This window comes from Capra hircus, chromosome 21, assembly GCF_001704415.2.
Source record: "Capra hircus breed San Clemente chromosome 21, ASM170441v1, whole genome shotgun sequence".
Taxonomy (NCBI): Eukaryota; Metazoa; Chordata; class Mammalia; order Artiodactyla; family Bovidae; genus Capra; species Capra hircus.
The window spans coordinates 64,368,244-64,391,544 of NC_030828.1; the positions used below are offsets into that span (position 1 = coordinate 64,368,244).

At 57.8% G+C, this 23,301-nt stretch overlaps 1 protein-coding gene across 2 annotated transcripts; it reads right to left on the reverse strand.

Moving 5' to 3' along the window:
- DEGS2 (delta 4-desaturase, sphingolipid 2) lies at positions 421-19,814 on the reverse strand. 2 transcript variants are annotated; one of them, XM_018066042.1, is made up of 4 exons: positions 19,645-19,812; positions 6,434-6,553; positions 2,735-3,477; positions 421-925 (listed from the first exon to the last, which is right to left on the reverse strand). In XM_018066042.1, the coding sequence occupies exons 3-4, from the start codon at positions 3,449-3,451 to the stop codon at positions 779-781; spliced, it is 864 nt and encodes a 287-aa protein (XP_017921531.1). In that variant the 5' UTR covers positions 3,452-3,477; positions 6,434-6,553; positions 19,645-19,812; the 3' UTR covers positions 421-778. The 2 variants fall into 2 exon arrangements, with proteins under 2 accessions (XP_017921531.1, XP_017921530.1); XM_018066041.1 differs by lacking the exon at positions 6,434-6,553 and having other exon boundaries at positions 19,645-19,814.

Genomic DNA, 23,301 nt, shown 5'->3' on the forward strand with positions numbered 1-23,301 from the left:
GGGCACCCTCCTGCTGCCTGCCTGCCTCTGGGAGACCCAGACCCCTATCCCAACACAGCCCCTCCCTGGGCCAGGGGCTGTTGACGCCTCCCCCCTCACCTGTGCCATCAGCCCTTGGCTTAGCCAGGACAGGCTGTGCCCCACGTCCTAGAGACACCATCAGAGCTGCCCTTCACGTGGGCTGTCACTCCTCTGTCCGGCCACCTGTCCACCAGCCATCTCCCCAGCCCGTGCTACCCCTTCTCCAGCTTCACACCTGAGCTGGTGAGGGTGTGGGCTCAGGCTGGAGCAGGAGTGAGGCGGACCTGGGCAGGGGACGGGTTGAGGCAAGAGCATGGGCCAAGGGCCACATGGACTGGCTCAGTGTGGTCCCCACCAGGGGGCACAGAGCAGGCCCTGCCCAGGGAAGCAGGCTCTGGGGACTTGAAAACCACTGCTGGATTTAATTTAGGGCATGGGAACGCCGGAGGACTGCTCCCTAGGCGCAGAGTGCCCAGGGCAGGGTCAGGCCCAGCCCTGAAAAGGAGGGCCGGCCTGAGGTCACCAGTCCATGTACAACCCGAGCCGCCATCCATGCCCGCTGCCGCCAGGTGTTGTCTCTGGGCCCCGGGGGGGAAAGAGCAGTGGCTCAGGGCGCGGGAACCAAATGCAGCCAAACCAGTTCTGGGCACTAGGCCGTGGGATGGTGACAGCCAGCCCTGCATCCAGCGGCCGGGGCGGGGCAGCACGGCCCCAGGGCGCCACAGCACGGCCCCAGGGCGCCGGCCGTTCGTTGGGCTCACAGGCGGTTCTCCGCCAGCTTGCACACCCGCTTCACCCGCGCGAAGGGCCCCAGGGAGTCGTCGAACACAAAATCCCAGAGCACCTTCACCCACGAGTGGTGCTGGGGCAGGTGGTCGTAGTACTCGGGCGCGATCTTCCGTACCTGCAGGGGAGGGACAGGCGGGTCAGAGGCCGCGCGCACGCACGCACGCACGCAGACACGAGCGAGCACACAGACCACGTGAGCACATGCACGCACGCACAGCCCTGTCAGCGCTGAGGGTACCCGTGTCCTCCAGCTAAGTCAAGCAGCAGGCCTCAGGCGCTGCACGAAGGCGAAGGGGCCATTGGCACCAGGAGGCGCTGAGCTCCGACCTCTCCCAGCCCCCGGCCCCAAGTAGGGTGAGGAATTAAAATGCATACTCCCCTCCTTCCCGGGGGCCCACACACAAAGTCTCCGATCCAGGAGCCCCGGGGTGGGCCGGAGTTCTGAGTCCTGCTGAACCACGGTCTGTCCCCGCGCCTCCGTGCCGGCACAAGATGCCCTCGTGAACCTGCAGACTCTCCTCTGACCTCGGCTCCCACCACTCCCTCACCCCATCACCCTCCTCTCTGGCCTCAGTACCTGTCATTTTCCACTCCAGCTCCCTACCCCTCTCTGCATCTGACACCCTCAGCCCGCCTCCTCCAGGAAGTGCTCCAGCCTCAGCAGCTACAGCCACACCAGCACCTCCCCTGCTCTCCAACCACGGGAAAGGCCTACCCTTCCCCCGCCTAGGACGCGCCAGGTGCACAGGACCTGCTTTAGAGCCAAAGATGGGACGGGAGCTGGGACGGGAGCGGGGAGGAGGGCGCCCTCCGGGGTATGAGGGGACCCGCAAGGCGGGAGCTGGGAGCCCTTGACTTTGTTTGGGAGGAGTAAAGGGTCACAGCTGACACCAGATGCTCCTGTGAGCGTCTTGGGTCGAGAGTCTGGCTCTGCTGCTTCCTGGGAGCAGGGAACCACCCCCCAACCTGAGCCTCTGCCTTCTCATCCACGAAATGGGCATGATGACCTTGAAATGTCGCACAGGCTTGTGGTGAGACAGTGCTCAGCACAGAGCAGGACCTCGGTGCCGTGGAGGAGCCACTGGGTGGGCACGGTCCAAACACCTGCACACCCAGACCAGTGCTCACACACACTCGGACACACATGGGTGGGTGAACATGCACACCCAGACATGCATGTACGTACAGGCACACCTAACCACCTGAACACACAGGGACACACACACAGACTCGCACACTCACTCTTCCCACCACAGCAACCTCCAGCCTCCCTGGGCACCGGCACCTCTGCTCTAACCAGCCAGCAGCAGAGCAGAAGGCCTCCCCCTCCCGCCTCCCTCTTGCTCCTTTAGACATTCTCCAGCCCCAGGTCTCCAGGACAGAGGCACCAGCCCAGGCCGGAGGCTTCGCTCTGAGACAGCTCAGGTCAGAGCCCTTGGGTCACAAAGGGCAAGGCTCTCTGTCCTCTTTGCGCCGTGAGGGGGCCCTGGAGGGTCACAGGGCAGGGACAAGAACTGAGAAGGGAGGGGGTCAAAAGGCGGGTTGCTTCACTCGACCCAGTGCCACTGCTGCAGGCACCCTCTGAGGCTCAGGGAGGGCCAGCGGGCGGGCCCAGGACACACAGCCAGCCCGTGACCGCCACAGCTGTGCTCAAACAGGGTTGCGTTAAACCAAGAGGCCTGAACTGTAACATGCCCCTCGAGCCCCTGCCCACCGTGAATTCACCTTCTTGTTCTCCAGCCAGGCACTCCGTGTGCCTTGTGGCCTTTCCTCCTGCCCTGGAGACCACAAGGGAGAATGTGGCCGTCCCGTGACCGGCAAGAGAGGAAAAGAGGCCACAATGCAGCCCCAAACCCTCCCTGCACCTCCCCACCTCGCGCCCCCCCCACCCCCCGGTGCCTGCCGTTGCCCTGACCCCACCTACCAGGGGCAGGTTGCAGCCGGGGATGCTGGGGAAGTCATGATGCTCCATGTGGTAGCCCACGTTGAAGGTGATCCAGTTGAGGGGCCCGTAGTAGGAGTAGGTCTCATGGCCCTTGAGGAACATGTAGTGCTCAGCCACAAAGTGGCCCGAGATGGGGTGCAGGCCCAGGCCCAGCAGGGAGCTGGCCAGCAGGTAGACCATGGGCTTGAGCCCCCAGAGGGCATAGATGGTGGCGTCGGCCGCCAGCTGCACCAGGGCGTTGCACAGCTCCATGCGGGTCACGGCCTTGGGGTGCACGCAGAGCGGCCGCAGCGAGTAGAAGAATGGCTGCAGGACCAGCCAGAGCAGCTTGCGGGCCGGCGTGCAGAAGAGCCAGCCCTCGAAGCGCGTGGGCACGTCCACATCCAGCCCGTCGCCGCCCAGGTAGCGGTGGTGGTCCACATGATACTTCTTGAAGGAGGCGGCGTAGGGCAGGCCTATGGGCAGGTTGGCGAAGATGGCGAACCAGCGGTTGCAGGCGGCACGGCTCGTGCCGAAGGCGGTGTTGTGCGAGATGTCATGGATGGCCAGCGTCAGCGAGTGGTTCACACAGCCCCCAAAGGCGTAGGCCCAGAAGAAGAGCCAGCGCCATGCCAGCCCCCGCGCCAGCCAGCAGGCCAGCAGCTGCGCCAGCACCATTCCCGTTACCGTCCACTTGAGGTGGGGGTCCGGCCGCATCAGGGCCTTGATGGCCGGGTACTTGGCTGCAGGGGGACAGGGGAGAAGGTGAGGTGGGCACTGGCCGCCTGGGTCCCAAACCTGTGCTTCCCCTCCCCCTGCTTCCCCTCCCCCTGCTTCCCCTCCCCCTGCTTCCCCTCCCCCTGCCGGCCCTCCCCTCCCCCTGCTTCCCCTCCCCGCTGGCCCTCCCTTCCCCCTCCTTCCTCTCTCCCCCCTCCCCTTCCCCCTCCTTCCACTCTCCCCCCCCCCCGTCCTTCCTCTCCTCCCCCTCTCCTCCCCCTTCTCCCTCCCCCTCCCCCTTCTTCCTCCCATTTTTCCTGCCCTCTCTTCCTAGCCCCGCCCCCCCACCTCTCCCCTCCACCATCATGCCCCCAGGCAGTGACGCAGAGAGTCCTGCAAGCTCTGTGCACCTGCAGACCCACCTCCACCCCCCACCCCAAGGGGGCTCTGGGGAGACTTCCCAGAGTGGCGGGTCTTGGTCACCAGCCTCAGTAAAGAGCAGGTGTCAGCCTGGGTCACAGAAACGTGATACCCAATATCAAAGCAGCTGCCAGGAGCTGCGGTGCTGTGCGTGGTTGGGTCTTCAAGGGGGGGCCACCGGCAGACTGTCTGGGCCCTGGGAGGGGGCAGCGGAGCTGGGGGAGGGGAACGTGGAGGGCTCTGGCTTTGTGCTTCAGTCCTTTTAAACAAGATCTGAAGGAAACATGATAAAGCGCTGGATATGCGTATTGGGGTGGGGTGGTGGGTGTTTGTTACCATGCCATTTACACTTTTCTGTATTTTGTTTAACAGAAAAGGGAAAACACAATGAAGTGGGGGTTGCCCAAGCAGGGGAGGGCCTTCAGGAGTAGCTGGGAGAGAAAAGGGTGGAGTCGGGGCCCTTAGGTCAGAGGGCAGCGCCTGCTGGAAACCTCTGCTTGGCTGGAGGGCGGGCAGGGCCAGGCGCAAGGCTGCCGAGCTGGCTGGCGCTGTGTCCAGAGTCCGGGAGGGACAGGGGAGGGGCGACACGCGCTCGAGGGGACAGTCACGCTCCCACAGGTCCGCTCTGTCCCTGGGTTCCTCAGGTGGGGCTAGTGCCAGGGCACACGGGTGGGGATTGAGGCCAGTGAGGATGCAGGCGCCCTTACGACAGTCAGTGCCCGACGCCCGCGTGCCCAGTGTCCAGCCCGCCTGCCCAGCCAGCAGCTGGGCGGCCTCAGGCTGCAGTAGAGGCTACAGCAGAGGCCGGGCCCTGACTCGAACTGGCCAGGCCAGTGTCAGACCCTGGCCTGCTCATCCCTCTGAGTGACCCAGGCATCGCTTCCCTTTTGCGCTCAGAATGGGAAGCAGGTGACAGCTCCTCCTTCCTTGAGCACTTCCTGTCAGAGCCACTCAGCAATGGAATCAACTGTTTTAGAGGCGGTGAGCTGCCTGTGCCTGGGGGTATGCAAGGTGAAACACACAAGAGCCAAGGAATTCTGTCCAATCAAGGGGGAAGCTCGCTCCAAGTCCCCCTGCCCGAGCTGCAGTGGCGCCACGAGCCTGTCTCGAGATCGGCCCTGATCTCGCTGGGTGGCCATGGTGCCACCCTCCCTGGGCCTCCGAGTCTCAGAGGGACACGCATGGGCCGGATGTGCCTTGCAGGGTATGTATCCCCCAGACTGGTCCTGGCTCCTGATGGCAGGCCAGCTCGCATTGGCTGGAGATGCTGAGGGGGGCTGTTGGGGTCCCCACGTCCTGGAACTTCTGCCCAGGAAGCCCACAGAATCCCTCTGGCAGCACTTACACCCCCGCTGCCTACACAGCAACACTCCCGCCGAGCTGTCACCTCACCCGGCAACTACAGTGGTTTGGGCTCCAGGCAAGTGAGTAGTCATGCTACACTCGGCCTCAAGACAGCTGGCCGGGGGCCAGGGTGGGGTCTGAATATCATACCCTTGCCCCCTGTTATTTTTTTAATATACAATTCTACTAATTTGGGGCTGTGCTGGGTCTTCGTTGCTACGAGACCTTTTCTCTAATTGGATCAACAGGGGCTGCCCTCTGGTCGTGGTGCCAGGCTTCTCATTGCGGCGGCTTCTCTTTGCAGAGCGCGGGCTCCGTGGTTGCGGTCTGCGCGCTCTAGAGCAGAGGTCCAGTACTTGGGGTGCACAGCCTTAGTTGCTCCACGGCGTGTACCATCTTCCGGGACCAGGGACTGAACTCATATCTCTTGTATTGGCAGGCAGAGTCTTTACCACTGGGGCTTCCCCGATAGCTCAGCTGGTAGAGTCCGCCTGCAGTGCAGGAGACCCCAGTCCGATCACTGGGTCAGGAAGATCCCCTGCAGAAGGCATAAGCTGCCCACTCCAATGTTCTTGGGCTTCCCTGGTGGTTCAGATGCTAAGAGAATCCACCTGCAGTGTGAGAGACCTGGGTTCGATCCCTGGGCTGAGAAGATCCCCTGGAGAAGGGAACGGCTACCCACTCCAGCATTCTGGCCTGGAGAATCCCATGGACAGAGGAGCCTGGCAGGCTACAGTGCACAGAATCGCAGAGTTGGACACTACTGCACGGCCTTCACTCACTTTTTTACCACTGAGCCCCAGGTAAGCCCTCCTGCCCCAACCCCTGTTCTTATTCTGGCCGCTTCCAAACCTTGCACTACTGCCTGGGTCCTTTGATCCAGAGAGCTCTCCCTGAATCCGCCAAGGACACCACCTCATCAGGTCCAAAAGAATGGTGGTCACAGCCCAGTGTCAAAGCTGAACCTGGGAAAGCGCAAGCAAGCCCAGGACGGACGATAAATCTCAGCCCTGCTTAACGGGCCCCCAAGGACCACAGCATCCCCAGGCAGGGTTGGAAGGGAGCAGCGTTCATAACACATTCGAATTCCAGCTCTGGAAAGAGGCCTTAATAACCAGAATATATAAAGGTCTCATTCAACCCCAAACAAAAAGACAAACAGCCCCAGTGAAAAATGGGCAAAGGAACCTGAACAGACATTTCTCCAAAGATGTGTACCTGGTCCTCTAAGCAAGCGAGAAGATGCTCAACATCGTCAGTCACCAGGGGTGCCGCCAGCACCTCAGTGCGGTCCCGACTCCGAGCCGCTAGGACAGCTAAACTCAGAAAACAACAGGGCTGCGGAGAAACAGGGATCCTTGTCTGTATGTTGCCAGTGGGAACACAACAGCGCAGCCACTGGGGAGAGCGGTTGGGTGGTTCCTCGTAAAGTCGAAAATGGAATCAACCAGGGACTTCCCCGGTGCTCCAGTGACTCTACGCTCCCATTGCAGGGGCCCAGGTTCAGTCCCTGGCTAGAGATTAAGATCCCACATGCTGCATAACTCGGTCAAAAAATTTTTTTCTTTTAATAAAAAAAAAAAAATGGAATTAACCATACGACCAAGCAGTTCCACTCCTAAAGAATTCAAATTCAGGGACACAAATAGATACTTGCACACCCATGTTCAGAGAACTGTTCACAACAGCCAGAGAGTAAGAACAACCCAAGTGTCCATTAACTGACGAGCAGATAAACAAAAACGAGGTCCAGCCACACAACAGAATATTATTCGGCCTCAGGGCGGAATGAAACTTCCAGTTCTAAAACAAGCAGGACATAGGAATGTAACCCCCAGAATGCTGATTACATTTAGTCATACTGCCTTACATCCTTCTAAGCTGCCACAGAAGCAGGTCTTGAAAGTTCTCGTCAAGAGCTTGTCATCCCATGTGACTAAACTCACTATGGTAATCATTTTGCACTATAAACACATATCAAACCATCATGTTGCACACTTTAAACTTATAAGATGCTATCTGTGAATTACATCTCAAAACTGGAAAAAAGAACTCGGTACCCAAGAACTCATCAAGATAAAAAACTGTAACACTATAAGATGACAGATGTTAACTAGACTTATGGGAGTCATTTTGGAATATATGAAATCATTGTGTTCGGGGGAGGGATAAATTAGGTGTTTAGGATTAAAATATCCACATTACTATATATAAAGTAGATAATCAACAGGGACCTACTGTGCAGCACAAGGAACTATACTCAATATCTTGTAATAATCTATAATGGAAGAGAATGTAAAAAAATAGTATGTATATATTTATATACATGTGTATGTATAGAACTGAACCATTTTACTGTATCCATGAAACTAACACATTATAAATCAACTATATTTCCACTTAGAAAGTTTTTTTAATCATTATGTTGTATACCTGAAGCTAATATAATGTTATAGGTCAGTTATACTTCAATTTAAAAAATCCTTACATGGAGAAGGAAGTGGCAACCCGCTCCAGTATTCTTGCCTGGGAGATCCCATGGACAGAGGAGCCTGGTGGGTGACCGTCCATGGGGTCGAAAGAGTCAGACACAACTTAGCAAGTGAACAACAGCAAGCACACAGTCAGGCCGGTTGTCATTTGGGGAAATACCTCTTGATGAAAATGTGATGGAAGATGGAGAGCAAAGTGGCCTAGCAATATGGAATGTAGAGTTCTGTAAGAAATTAAAACTTATGTATAGAGTCAGAGTTGCAAATGTTCAAATAGTAAAGTTGGGGGCTACGGGAAAAATAAAAAGTCCTTATATTGACTTTCCCACTTCCCCACTTCACAATGTCAGCGTCCTGAATCCTGCTCCTGGGAATTGACTCCCGAATAAACTACCACCACGTCCTCCTCCAAACACGGGAATAAAGGACTGACCCAGGCGACTTACAACATGGATAAACTTTGAAGACATTACGCAGAGTGAAAGCAACCAAAGGCCACAAACTGTATGATTCCACCGAAGTGAAATAGCTAGAATAGGCAAGTTCACAGAGCCAGACAGCGGAGGCTGCCAGGGCGGGTGGGCGCAGGGGGACGGGCCGTGACCGGGAAGGGGTGTAGTGTCTCTGTCTGGAGTCAGGAAAAAGGTTTGGAAATAGGAGTGATGGCTACACCACACTGTGAATTCACGCCACCAAATCACACGTGTTACACACAGTTAAAGTGGGGCTTCCCTGGTGGCTCAGCTGGTAAAGAATCCGCCTGTGATGCAGGAGACCCTCGTTCCATTCCTGGATCAGGAAGATCCCCTGGAGAAGGGATGGACTCCCCACTGCAGTGTTCTTGCCTGGAGAATCCCCGTGGACAGAGGAGCCTGGCCGGCTGCAGTCCCTGGGGTCACAAAGAGCCGGCCACGACTGAGCGACTAAGCACAGCACACATGGTTAGGATGGCGAATTCTGTGTTATAGCTTTCCACAATATAAAAAAAGTTAAAAAAAAAATCCCAGCTCCAAGCAAGTTACCTCAGCTCCAAGGGTTTGTTTCTGAACCATAAACAGGCCACTGGGAGGATGGATAGATAAGGCACGGAGGCTTGGGCTGACTGGCTGGGAGCAGGCACCCAGATTAATCTGTGTGACGAGCGGCCAACACGTGGAGACCCAGCAGGTTTAACAGGCCAACAACCAGGGTGCTGCCCGCAGACGGGGATGCCGGGGATGGGGTTGGTGGATTAGGCCAGTGGGCACTTCCTCCCAGGCCTGCCCACGTGGCCCAGCGGCAGCCACATGAGTCGTCCCCCTGTTGTGGGAGGCCACTTGGCTTCCCCAGGAAGGCCAGAGGCCCCCATGTGATGCCTGCTGCCCCGGGCGGGCAGAAGAAGGGGCAGGACAGGAGAGCAAGGCCCTGCCGCCTAAAACCAGCTCCCAAGGTGGGGGGGGAGACTGGCAACTGGGAGGGCAGAGAACAGCGCCCCCAAAGATGCCCACCTCCTACTCCCCACTTCCACGTGAGGTCTGTGGACCTCACGACAGCAAGGAGCGTCTGGGTTATCCCAGCGGCTCAGCGTCACGCGAGGCTAGGGACAGCGGGGAAGCCTTCAGGAGAAGAGGTTCGGGGATGCTCAAGGTCTCCATCTCCCTCGCTAGCTGTGACGATGGAGGGGCCATGAGTCAAGGGAAACAGGCGGCTCTGGGAGCTCAAAAGGCTGGGAGACAGATTCCCTGACCAGCGACCACGGAGGAAATTGCAGCCCCATGAGACCCGGGTCAGGCATCGGACCTCCAGGACCTTGAGAGGACAAGTGTGTCTGCAGCCCTAGGAGACTCGCAGCAGCTGGACGGCGGATGAAGAAAGCCCGGGGCTCCAGCAGCCCTCACGGCCTCGGGGCCCACCTCTGCCCGGCCTGGCGCTGGGCACAGCGGCCACGCACGCTTGCCCCTGTCCAGCGAGGGCTGCACGGCCCGCCTGCCTTGGCCAAGGCGGACCAGCCAGCGTGGCATGCGTCCAGCATCACCCTGCCGAGCAGGGCCAGCGAGACCAAGGACCCGGCCAGGGGGTGGGAGCTGGGGTGTGGGATCCACTCAGGAGTGGGTGCAGGGGGCAGGCCTCGTTCCAGCTCGTTCCAGCCCTGAGAGGGGGTCAGGGTGAGCAGGGACATGTCAGAGAGTGGGCCTCAGTGTTCCCCAGGAAGATGAGTGCCTCCGGTGAGAGGCCTGGAAAGGGGATCCAGCGGCCACGGCGGGGTAGAGCAGGGGAGGAAGAGGCATCTGCGTGACAGCCGGGGCCAGAAGGACACGCCTGCGACCTCTGACCCGCAGCCAGGCCTGCATTTCATCAAATGCAAGGTCCCCGGCCTTTGCGTACCCGGATGTCAGGCTTGGACCACAGGCCCCGCTGGGCTCCCTCAGTCTCCCGACCAGCAGGGGTGGGTCTCTGGGCACCAGCCTCCCTCCTTGAGCAAGCAGGGACTGGGCCCTTACCTGCCTGCGCACACCTGGGAGCTGACTCAGGTAGCCAGAGGCCACCAGCCTCTACAGGGCCGCCCCCCGCCCCCAGCCGCTGTTCCCCTTGGAAGGAGGCCAGGCCCGGGGCAGGGCGGGGCAGGCCACACCTGTTCCAGATAAGCACAGCCTGGCAAGTTCTGGGCCAGCAGGGACCAAAACCCCAGCTTAGGGATCCAGGCCCACGAACAGGCCACTCCTGTGCCGCTCAGAGGCCAGGGCTGTGACCTTGAATGGGGAGCCTCCAGTGCCCCGTCTGTCAAACAAGGCCAGTAAGTCCTGCGTGAGTGGAACAAAGGGGAGCGCCCTGGGGGTCCCCCCAGCCCAGCCTGGCACCCCCTTCTTGCTTTCCTGACAGTTCTCCAAGGACCCAGCTGCCCTCAGCTTGGCCGCGGCCCCAACATGGGCAGGAGTGCCCGGTCCCTAGCCCCCAACCCTGGCCAACCAAGTCCTGGATGCACACTGCCCCGGCCGAGGTCTCCGCATCCAGGAAATGGGGCTGATGCCTGCTCCCCACCGCCCCCCGCATCCAGACTGTGGCGAGCCCGGGATGACAGCTCAGAGTCCCAGGAGCTGTTTCTACTGTTGTTATTAAACAGTTTCCAGACCTGAGAGTAAAAACGTCCCATTTCTGACCCTTAGGGCCATGGGCTGATGGTGGAAGCCGATCTGGCCCCAGACTTGCTTTAACCTGTGAGAACAGGCCGCAGCCTCCCAGACCACTGCACCACTGGGCCTGGCCGTCCTGCCAGAAGCGATGGAAAGGGTCAATGCACAAGCTAGATGCAGGGCAGCTCAGGAGCAATCTGGGAAGGGGCCAAGCTCCAGACCACCTCCCGCTGCCCAGAGCCCCGCCCAGACCACAGAGACGGGGGACGGGCAGAGCAAGTGCTCCAGCCCAAGGGGGGCCCTGCGAGACCCTGTGAGGGTTCAGAGCCGCTGGGGGCGGGCGGGCAGCAGATTCCAAGGGTGGCACAGTTGGGAGGCCTCACGGAACAAACTCAGCCTTCAGTAAAGACCCCAGAAAGGCACCATCTAAGTGGGGCCACTCTGGAGAGTCCCTTGGACAACAAGGACATCCAACAAGTCCGTCCTAAAGGAAATCAATCCTGAATATTCACTGGGAGGACTGATGTTGAAGCTGAAGCTCCAATACTTTGGCCACCTGATGCGAAGAACTGACTCATTGGAAAAGACCCTGATGCTGGGAAAGATTGAAGGCGGGAGGAGAAGGGGACAACAGAGGATGAGATGGTTGGATGGCATCACTGACTCGATGGACATGAGTGTGAGCAAGCTCCGGGAGTTGGTGATGGACAGGGAAGCCTGACGTGCTGCAGTCCATGGGGTCACAGAGTCGGACACAGCTGAGCAACTGAACTGCAGCAACTCTGGACCAACCTGCAGAGCACTGGTGAGCAGGTCACACTGGTTCACTCGCCATCTACCGCCTGCTGGACAGGTGGAACGGCAAACGTTGAACCTGTTCAATGCAAGGGCTTCCGGGCCCCAGGGGAGCTTGGGAGGCTTGGGGTCCTCCCCGAGAAGATGTTCTAGGGACCTCCAGCCATGCAGGCCTAACGAGGTCACTGGGCACAGATTCTGGATAGCTGTAGCTGTGGGCTTGGGGTGTCCCACTGTGGGGGTCAAAGAGGGTCAGAGAAAGGAAGGCAGGACAGCCTCCTGCTGGACTTAGCAAGGCCCCTGGGGACCCCAGCAGGAGCTGTGTGGGCAGGAAGCAAGGTGAGAAGGTGAGGCCGAGTGAGGGCAAGGGGGGAGAGGGCTGGCTGCGGGGTCGAGATGGGGGAGAGGGGGGCGGGGTGACGGCCGAAAGAGGGGATAGAGGTGCGGGGCGAGGTCATGGAGAAGGCCGGGGTAGGGGAGCTGGCTTGACCGAGGGGTTCCTCTTCCAGGGCTCAGGGGTGCTGCTGGGGAGGGGAGAGACACTGGCTCCATCTCTCCAGGTCCCAGGAGAGGAGTGAAGCCTGAGGAGGAGGACAAGAGCGTCCAGCAGCCCCCAAAGCAGAGCCCTGGCCCAGCCTGACCAGGCTTTGCCCGCCCCCCCCCCGCCCCGGGCGATCTCAGCTGACAGCAGGGGAAACCTGCCCACCCGGGCCTCCAGCGCAGAGCACCACAGAAGCTGGCTAAGGACACACGTGCCTCAGGGTTCTCTGGTCCAGTCGGGCAGCCTGGGGCCGGGCACGGACTGCCACCTGGAACCAGACCCATGCAATGGCTTTCCAGCAGCGGCTCAGGCGGGGCCCAAGGCGGCGGGCCACGAACAGCAGTCACTGCTGGAAGTCACACTGTCCAGGCACGACACAGGAGGAGGGATGGGGGCCCAGGGAAGGGTCCAGGCAAGGCGGGGCAAGACCGACAGAGTGAGACTTGACCTCAGGACCCCTGACTTTGGACCTGCTGGATGCGAGCCAGGGCCTGGGTGTGGAACCGGACCTCGGCAGGTGAAACATGCTCAGCGTCTGGCACACACTTACTCATTCGGGCCTCACCAGTCCGCCTCGGAGGGCACCGGGCCCCCACCTTAGAGACGGGCACACAGAGGTTCCACCACAGCTGATTTTCTCTGTCTCCTTCATTGTCCCCAAGGACCCCTCAGTCCCAGAGGAGCTGTTTCCTGAAGCTGGGCTGCAGTCATCAGGACCCGGTGCCCAGAGATAAACCCAGGTCCGCATTCAGGAGAGCCTCACAGCAGCCTGACTCAGCCCAGCTGCTGTGCACCCTGGGGCAAGCCCCTGTCCCTCTCTGGGCCAGCTTCCTCACTCTCCATCCCTAAGGCGCCTGCTCTGACAGTCCCGGGCTATAAGCACCCGGGGGTGGGGGTCTTCCCCGCGGCAAAGGGGCCACAAGCCTGCAAGAGGGAGGAGGCCGCAGGCCCTGAGGTGTCGGGGAGCCGGTGATGGGAACTTGCATGTGTTACATACATGTACATGCATGGCGGACTTGTTCACAAGGCCCCGAGGGCCCAGCAGAGGAGCAGCCTGTGGGAAGGGAGGGCCCAGTTGGGCCCGGGGTCCACTGCAACCCCACAGAGCAGTCTCCCGTGGATACCCACCTGGCTGTTCCCAGAAGCTTTCCTGACGAACCCTGCTGTGCCAGGTGACAGCGGGCGGGCAGGGAAGGCTGCCAGGTCCTCACCCTCTGCGGGCACCGGGGGGTGGGCAACGAGGGTGGTCCCCAGGCCCCCACCTCGGCCCTGCCGACTGGCCGGCCGAGAGGTCTTCTCCCTGACAGACCGCTTCCCCCAGGGATGTCAAGTGCCACGACGGTCCCACTAGCTCGGGGTAGAGGGGTCCCTTCCCCACCGGGTGCTCCCTAGTCTCGAACATTCCCTGATGTCTGTCAATTCCCTGCTGCCCCCCAACACACTGCTCCGGGAGTGGTGCCTTCCCTCCCCCCCTCCACACACACACACACACACAGCCAAGCGGTCCTGCTTCTGAAGGCTTCTCGGACAAAGGTTCCCCAGCCCTCTCCACCTCTCCCTCCTGCACGACTTCTCTGCAGCTCTGTTAAGCAGTCCCCCCACCCCCAGCCCTGTCTCTCCCACCTGGGTTTTGGTTTCGGAGCCAAAAGGCAAAGCCAGGCCTGTCTGGTCAGTGTGGGAGGCACTGGGGGTGGGGGGGAGGACGGGGGAAGGGGCCCAGAGCACCTCCAGGAGTCACGACCCCACCCCCTCACCTGCCTCCCGCTGAACCTGCTCCTGATTCATTGACAAATATTTGCCAAAGCTCCAGGACGAGCCAGGCCCCAGATCCCAAGGCAGGAGAGGCTCCTGGGCTGAGCCAGGCTAGGCGTTGCACGTCGGGGGCACAGTGTGTCCCGAGGAGGATGTGCCGGGAGAGGACGCACACCAGGCCCCGTGACCCTCAGGCGGGGACTCGCGGGACAGGAATCGGGATTTGGGTCCAGGATAGTGACTGCAAGTGGTCCTGGGCCCTCCAGGGTGAGGGGAGAGCTCTAAACTCGATTGTGTAACCTCACTAAAAATCGCTGGACTGTGTCTTTATAATGAGCAAATTTTATGGCATGTAAATCATGCCTCATAAAAGTGGGTACAAATTAAAGAATGCGGGTTAGAAGCAGGCCAGGCAGGAAGGCACAGCACATACATCAGTACAGAGGTCGGAAAGAATGAGAGGAAGGGGCCACGTGAGCTGGAGCCTGCCCACGAGTCATGTGCCAGGGACTGGACGGGGGACAGCCTCTTCTCAGGTCCTGGGTGGAGAAGAGGGTGGGACAGAGATGTGGGCTGTGTCCCCAGGTTAGAGACTTGTCCTAAGCCCAGCCCTGGCTGGGCGGGAGACCTTGGGCAGGGTGCCTAACCTCCCAGGGTCCCGCCCTGCATTAAAAAAAAAAATGCAAAAAAGATGCAAATGTCTGTAAGATTAAATTTTAAAAAGTGGGGAGGAGGAGAGAAAAGAATGAAAAAAATGTCCTAAGTGAAAAGACAGGGCTTCCTGCTCCCCAGGGGCAAGGATTAAGCTGTATGCCCCGTGTTCCCTGGCACAGCTGTGGGCTAAGTCCCTTCAGTCCTGTCTGACTCTTTGAGACTCTATGGACTGTGTAGCTCGCCAGGCTCCTCTGTCCATGGGATTCTCCAGGCAAGAACACTGGAGTGGGTTGCCAAGCTCTCCTCCAGGGGATCTTCCCAACCCAGGGACCGAACCAGTGTCTCTTATGTCTCCTGCATTGGCAGGTGGGTTCTCTACCACAGCGCCACCTGGGCATTGCTGGAAAGGGGATAAAGCCCCTGGATGGTCCTGGCAGGTGGGACTAGAGATGGCTCAAGATTTCGTAGGTCCCTGTTGCCTCCTGCAGCCTCGCTGGGACAGGCACAGGGGGAGGTGGGCTGACCCTGCCCTGCCCTCGGGAAGCTCAGAGTTGGGTGGAAGAGTGGGACAATTAAAGCTATCACCCCACAAGCCAAAGCAGATTTACAGATGGGAGCAAAGGTCCTGAGGTAAGAGTGCACAGTACTCCAAGGCAGGACAAGGGAGGGGTAGCTGGGAAGCAAGGGTGGGGTGGACTGTGCTGTAGACCACCAGCCCACGCCTGACTCTGTCACACCCCAAGTAAGCTCCTGTCTCCCCAGCAACGTGGGCAGCGATGCCTGTCGGCAGTTTGAAACTGGCCATGATGGAAACAGTTACAAACACTGACAAGTGTCAATTCACAAATGAGGGACTTTCGTTTCCCCCAGTTAACTGATGATTTATTTCCAAACGAAATGTGTGTGTGCACAAGTACTATCAGCCACTGTTTCTGAGAAAGGGACGTCTAGTCTGAGACTTGAAGGAATCCTAGAAGTAGGTGGAGTAGGAAAGAGAATTCAAGCAGAGGACGCAGCGTTTGCAAAAACCACGAGACGGGCAGATGGAGGGCTAGCTCTATTCCACTGAGTGGTCAGAGAGCAGGGGCTAGGGATAAAGGGTACCAGAGTACTGGGGTGTCGACGCAGAGATGAGATTTTTAGGAAGGGAAACCCTTGGAGCAGAGGCCCCCAAAGTCTAGGATCTAATGCCTGATGATCTGAGGTGGAGCTGATGTCATAATAAAAGCAGTGAAGTGCACAAGAAATGTCACGCGCGTGAATCATCCCCAAACCCCACCCCACCCCAGGTACAACGACAAACTGTCTTTCATGAAACTCGTTCCCTGGTACTGAAAAGGTTGGGGACCGCTGCCTTGGAGGATTCGAGCCAGGAAGGACACAGTTAGGTCAAACAGGGCCCTAGGGATCACTCACTGTCTTTGTGGCCATGTACCCAAGCGCCCCTCCCTCCCCAGCCAACTTCTCTGGAGCACAACACCCCTTCCCTCCGCCCTCACAATGTGACGCTGTGTGGCTTGCCCATCATCACAGCCCCTGCCCACTGGCTAATCAGAGGACTCACAGCTCTAGCCAGAGGTGAGCTGGCTCAAGGGGAGGACGCACTGCTCCGGCAGAATGGGAGGGAGGCACCTGCTCCCTCTGTGGGATCTCGGAGCTGGGTAGACACAGGCTGCAGCCCGCCTGGCGGACGTGGAGAAGGCGGGTCAGGCAGGATCGGGGCAGAGAGAAGAGCCCTGTGGCCAGCCTGCCCTCCTCTCTTGTGGTCTCCCTGAATTCCCTCAAGCTTGTCAGCCAGTTCAGTTTTGGGCTTAGCCACTTGCCACTGAGAGAGCCCCAGCAAAGGCTTTTCCTAAGCAAATAAGCCAACAATTGCCGGAGCCTTACTTCCTTGGATTATTTTTTGATTATTTGATTTTTTTAACTATGTGTGTGCCCTTTCATAAATAAAACACACACACAAAAAAAAAATCACAAAGCTATTTGTTTTGGAAAAGACAAATTCAAACGCTGCCTCTTACTCCTCTGGGCGTGCCTGGCTTGGGCTCTGATCTCCGACAGGACAGAGCCCCACTGGCTCTCTGCTCCTGCCCTCGTAGCTCGCGGAACCTCAGCCCTGACCTGAGAGGCATGTCTCCTTCGTCCAGGCAGGATCTGGAGGTGGACTTTGGTCCTGCACAAAGAGCACCGCGGCTGGCTCTAAGCAGGGACTTCCTGGGTTCCGACTCCAGGATTGAGCTTCCCTGGTGGGAAAGAACCCGCCCGCCAATCCAAGTAGATATAAGAGACGTCTGAGTTGGGAAGATCCCTTAGAGGAGGAAACTGCAACTCATCCCAGTATTCTTGCCTGGAGAATCCCATGGACCAAGGAGCCTGGTGGGCCACAGTCCATGGGGTTGCAGAGTCAGACAGACTGAAGTGACTTAGCATGCACGCACGACTCCAAGAGGTGAGGCTCTTTAGGAGCATCCAGTGGCCCCCCAGGGAGCTGGCTGGGCCTGGGGCACATCCCTGCCTGAACACCAATTTGGCCTCTGTGGCCTCTAAGCTGTGTGGCCCTGGGCAAGTCACTTCCCCTCTCTGAGCCCCACTCTGGGGCCTCCCCTGTAAAGACAGGCTGACAGTTAAATGTAGGGTTTTTCTCAGGCTGGGAAACAGCAGATGGAAGAAAAGAGGAAAACAGAGAAGGAAGAGCACTCACTCCCGGTCCTTGGGGAAATCACGGAGCCTTTCTGATTGAGTGGTGGCAAAACACTTCCCCCCACCTCATCTAATCTGCACAACATCTCCACAAAGAAAGCACTATGATGAACTCGTTTAACTCAATCAGACCTCAGTTTCTTCATCTGCTTATTGACCCACCCAGCGACACAAAGCTGATGAGTGGGTGTGGTCCTGGCTCAAAATCAAGATCTACAAACCTTCTAGGTCTGGAAACCTGCCTCCAAGAGATAAAGACCTGATGGGCTGGAAGGGGAATCCCACGGGAACACCCTCCCCCAACCCAGGCGGGGAGGGGGCTGTTCCTGCAGGAGGGAGAGCTGAGCTTGAGCGAATAGGGCAGGCAGGAACCGTGAGTGCAATGCCTGGGAGGGAGGGAGGAAGACACATTCCAAGTTCGTTAGCTCAAAACTGGCTCTGTGGGGAGGAACACGCAGCACCCACTGCAGAATGGGAATCTGCAAAGCGCCCTGGAGAGTCAGCCCTTGAGAACTTGTGCTGTCCCGCCCTGGCCCAAGTGGCCGCCCTCTTCTCTAGGTCTTCCAGGGTTCCCAGCCATCCTGTCCAGGATGCTTCCTGGATTGGTTCTAGGGCCTGTGGCTTCTCTCTTCAGAGAGGAGTCCTTCTCCACGTCCTGGCTTGCTGGGTAACACACTGGAGCACCTTCTCACTCAACATCTCCTTTTATCCTCATACCCACTCTGCCAGAAAGGATGACTGTGCCCATTATGCAGACTGGGGAAGTAAGGCTGTAGTCCAGAGTGTCTGCATCCCTACAAGCAGCTCTGTGGGCCAGGCTACATCTCCCAGCCTTCTCCACCTGGGGCCAGGTGTGCATTGAGTCCTGTAAGGGGGGTGGGCAGCGGGGAGAGCCCAGGAAGGGGAAGGAGACACAGCCCAGCAGGACCCTCTGAGCCACCTGCAGGAAGTTCGCAAGTGCAGCAGACGATGCTGCCCCCGCTGAGGCCACACACAGTGCAGGGTTATCGCTCACCTCACAGGAGAAAACCACAGACCCACAGACCCACCCAGGGGTCTCCAGGCCCTGGAACCCCAGCAACAGCAGGGCAGAGCCCTGCATTAACCACTCAGTGCATCCGGTGTCTGAAAGGTTTAAAAGGAATAGGAAGATACTTCCCTAGTCTTGGGGTGGAGCAGGAAGACACAAAAGAGAAAAATCTGAAGAAAAAAATCCAATCTATTCAAATGCATTAAAAAAAAAAAAAAAGCTCCTGTGATTATAAAGGGAAAAACATTTGCAATGCATTGTATTTACGACTAAGGGTCAAAAACTTCGATACAAAGAGCTCTAACAACCCAACAAGCAAAACTCCAACCCAAGAGAAAGCAAAACACAAATTTAAATGACCAATTAGACATTGAAAGCAATCATCAAATCAAACGTTAAAGTCGTAATGAAATAGTATTGTTTTGTCAACCTGTTTGGCAAAGATTAAAGACTTTTGCCAACTGCAGGTGTGGGCGAGAGTGTGGAATGGTGACCGACTTTAGGGAGGGGGACCGCGTTCACCTGGAAGCCGGCTGCAAAGGCGACTTGGTGGCACCGAGCAGAAGCAGCTCTGCAGGTGCGAGTCCTTGAACCCCTTATCGCGGGAGAAGGAACCGTACATTCGGGGTCCTTCTGAGAGGCTGATGGAGCCCGCAGGGTGGGTGAGTCCACAGGACGGGTGACCGTGTAAGTAAAAATGACTTTCCAGGACACTACATAACAGAGAGGGGCCACCGGACACTGGGCTACAAAATTAAAGGACAGACTCTGGTAAACCTCTGTTTGTTGTTTGTTTGTTTTCAGATAAGTTGTCTCTCGTTCAGCTTTGCTTCCTTCCAGGCGTTCATTCTGCCCTAGAGCCCGGTTTTGGGGCTGGGCTTGGGGCCTCTCGGGCGGGGCCGCTGGGACCTGGCGCTTGGCGCACAGGGGAGCCCAGGGTGCGGCGGACGACAGGTGGCCACGGAGCTGCCTTCGCGGGGCGGGGGCGGCACATCCCTCACAAAGACAGTCCTTGGGGCTGACCTGTGCGCCTCGAGTCCCGGGAGGGGCTCCCGTCCCACAGCCGGGATGGAGTAGCCGAGACGCGCTCCCCCGACGTACGGATCTGGGCTCGGGTCCTCGGGTCCCCAATCCCGGGACAGAGGCAGAGACGCGAAGGGAGTCTCAGACCGGAGCTGGGGACCCTGGGCCGGGGAAGCTGCCGGACGGGGAGTGGAGCCCCCACCCTCTGAAGCAGAGGTCGGGGAAGGCCTGCTGGGCATCCGGGCCGCGCAGGAGCGACGCCTCCCCGGGCTCGGGCTGACCTGAGACACCACACGGCCCCAGGGCTGTCCCCACTTGGGGCCCGCGCTCACCGAGCATCTCTTTGCGCCGCTGCGTGTGAGGCTGGTCCGTGTAGACCCACTCGAAGTCGCTGCGGCCCGCGCTGTTGCCCATGGTGGGGCTGGGAGCGCGGCTCTGAGCGCCCAGCTGCTGCGCAGGGCTCGGCTCCGCGGCACCTGTCGCCCTGCGCCGCACGAGGACCAGTTCGGGGCTCGGGGGCGGGGCGGGGGCGGGGCTTCGAGAGCCTGGGCCACCGGGAGGGGCGGGGTCTTGGGGGCGGAGCCTCAGCGCGGGGCCGGGGCGCCTGTGCCAGTCGGAGGGGCAGGCCCTCGGGGGCGGGGCCTCGGGCTGGGCGGAGGTGAGTCCCCGGGCCTCCGGGCGCCTCAGTTGCCTCGGGTTGGAAAATGGACTGTCAGTGTGACCCCGGGAGAGTCCCTGGGCCGCGGGGTGTGCGGGGACGCCCGTGCCCCCGGCTTCCCGGAGGCCCCATCGCGGCTGGGCGCCTGTTCTCGCAACGGCCCGGAGCCACTCGCGCTCCCGCCGCCCCTGCCCCGACGGACCCGCCAGTGAGGAGCGTCCCCCCTCGCCCCGCCCCGCGGCCCGGGGCAGGGGTTGGAGGGTAGGGATTAGACGGCTGCGTTGTACAGATGAAAAGAAGGGGAGGCTTCCCTGGCAGTCCAGCGGTTAAGACTCCGCGGTTCCACTGCAGAAGGCGTGCAGGCAATCCCGCATGCCCGCATGCCCCGCCTTGCAGCCAGAACGAACAAACAAAAACAGAAGGAGCTGGGGAAAGGTTCGTCACAGCGATCCGCCCTGCCCCTACCCACTCCTTTCATGCGATTAGCAGAGGGCAGGGGATGAGGCGTCTGCAGCTTCAGGGAGATGAGTCAGCCCCATCCCCGCCTTCAGGGAAGGCCAGGGACAGGAACATGGGCACGGAAGAGACTGGTTACGACTCAGGATGATACGTGCCCGGACACAGGTAGGTCCTGGGACAGCCAGGGCACAGTCCAGGGTTTTTTGTCTTAGGTCTCAAAGGGTGAGTAGGAGTTCAACAGCTGAAGAAGGCCAAGGGCATTGGCAGTAGAGCCAATGGAAGATGCAAAGGCTGGGACTTGGAAGGACCCAAACCTGGTCGGAATGGAGTCTGGTCTGGGGGGAGTCGGGGCACAGGGCTCCTCATTTTCCTCCTCCCCAGGGCCCCCCCCCATCCTCCTCTTGCTCCTTTGGGGCTTCGCATGGTGTGCCCTGTGTATTGGAGCCCGACCTGCAGGAGCTGCCTGGGGAAGCAGACTGACCTGGAAGTCAGAGGTGCCACAAGGCAGGCAGGAAATGATGGTGAGCATCGCCCCCAGTCTCCTGCAAGTCTGTGGCCACGGGTGTGGTACATTTGGCAGACCCCCCTCAGCCTAGGGCCAGAGGCAGTCCTGGCATGAGATGACACGGGAAGCAACTATGTGGGCACACCGTGGCAGCCAGCCACCTGCCCCAGAGTCAAGGGTAGGAAAATGGGCCAGTGCGGAGGCTGGCTTCCCTGTCCAAAAGGGACATGCTTAGAGCCTTGGGTCACCACCACCCCCTGCACCACCCAACAGTGTCATCTTCTTGGCTTGCACGCCTCTGGAAACGGAGAGCTCGGCATCTCCCAGGGCAACCTGCTCTGCTCACAGCCAAAGGGAGCCATAGCAGTCATCCCAACAGCGGCCACTTTACAGATGGGTAAAATGAGGTTCAGAGATAAAGAGACCCTCAAAATAAGCTTCCCTGATGACTCAGACAGTAAAGAATCTTCTTGCAATGCAGGAGACTAGGTTCAACCCCTGGGTGGGGAAGATCCCTTGGAGAAGGGAATGTCAACACACTCCAGTGTTCTTGCCTGGACAATTCCATGGACAGAGTAGTCTGGTGGGCTGCAGTTCATGGGGATCGCAAAGACTCAGACACCAGTGAGCAATGAACACTTTTACTTTCTTGCACTTTTCAGAATAAGCAGGAAAGCTGGGACACGCCCCTGATCTTCGACTTTAAAGGCCAAAGTCAGAATGTCGGCCCCATGTTACAACCAGTGAGATCTGGGTCCCAGCTCTGCCCTCTGGGCACCACCATGCCTGCCAGCTCCCTATTCCCAGGACAGAGATCAGAAAACCACTCACAGATGGACCCCAGGACTCCGCCTGTCCAGTTGACACTTGCCCAGTGGCTTCATTTTATAGATGAGAAAATTGAGGCCGAAAAGGGGACAAGTCAAAGGACAGGCTGGAGAGACACCTGGGAGTGTAATAAAAGTTCATGACTTTCAATCCTGTTCAGTTGCTAAGTCATGTCCAACTCTTTGTGATCCCATGGGCTGTAGCACGCCAGGCTTCCCTGTCCTTCACCATCTTGTTCAAACTCATGTCTATTGAGTCAGTGATGCCATCCAGCCATCTCATCCTCTGTCGTCCCCTTCTCCTCCTGCCTTCAGTCTTTCCCAGCATCAGGGTCTTTTCCAATGAGTCAGTTCTTCACATCAGGTGGACAAAGGATTAGAGCTTCAGCATCAGTCCTTCCAATGAATATTCACGGTTGATTTCCTTTAGGATTGACTAGTTTTATCTCCTTGCTGTTAGAGACTCTCAAGAGTCTTCTCCAACACCACAAAAGCATCAGTTTTGCATCACTCAGCCTTCTTTATGGTCCAACTATTACATCCCTACATGACTACTGGAAAAACCATAGCTTTGACTATATGGATCTTTGTTGGCAAAGTGATGTCTCTGCTTTTTAATATGCTGTCTAGGTTTGTATAGTTTTTCTGCCAAGGAGCAAGCATCTTTTAATTTCGTGGCTGGCTGCAGTCACAGTCTGCAGTGATTTTGGAGCCCCCAAATATAAAATCTACCACTCTTTCCATTTTTCCCCCATCTATTTGTGATGAAGTGATGGGACCAGATGACATGATCTTTATTTTCTGAATGTTGAATTTTAAACCAGGTTTCTCCATTCCTGAGTAATCCCCAGTTCCCCAAGGTCAGCTTGGACCACAGAGACTCAGCTTCAAGACAGTGAACCCACTCAGAACACATGCCCTAGCCTCCCCACCACGTCTCAGGTCCTGGAAATGAAAGAAACTGCATATCTGCTTGCAATGTGGTATCCTACGTGGGATCCTGAACCAGAAAATGGGAATTAGGTAAAAACTAAAGGAATCTGAATAAAGTATGGACTTCAGTTGATGATAATGTATTAACATTAAAAATGTTCATTTTTCTTATTCATTAGATTATATTAATATCTTATAAATAGAATTGGGTGTAGAGGCTATGGAACCATCAATACTATCTTCACAGGTTTTCTGTAAATCTAAACCAGATGTTAAAGTTTATTTAAAAATGAAGCATAGGGACCTTGCTGGTGCTAGTGGTTAGGACTCCTCTCTTCCTCTGCAGGGAAAACAGGTTCAGCCCTTGGCTGGGGAACTAAGAGACTGCATGGCACACAGTGTGGGGAAAAAATTAGATAATTAATTAAAATAAAAATGAAGTATATAAAATATACATATACACATATACCTATACATACCTACATATACAGATACGCACATACCTATGCATATATATGTAATTGTTGTTGTTAAATCCCTAACAGCATTGGAAAACAGAGACTTTTGCGGGTGGTAACTGAAAGGAAGCCAACAAGGCCAGCCACTC

Coding starts and splice junctions, on each gene's coding strand:
- DEGS2 (XM_018066041.1), bottom strand. CDS start 19,726: ATGGGCAACAGCGCGGGCCGCAGCGACTTCGAGTGGGTCTACACGGAC. Junction 3,478..19,644: donor GCGGCGCAAAGAGATGCTCG/GTGAGCGCGGGC, acceptor GTCCCCCTGCAG/CCAAGTACCCGGCCATCAAG. Junction 926..2,734: donor CCGGCTGCAACCTGCCCCTG/GTAGGTGGGGTC, acceptor CCTCCCCTGCAG/GTACGGAAGATCGCGCCCGA.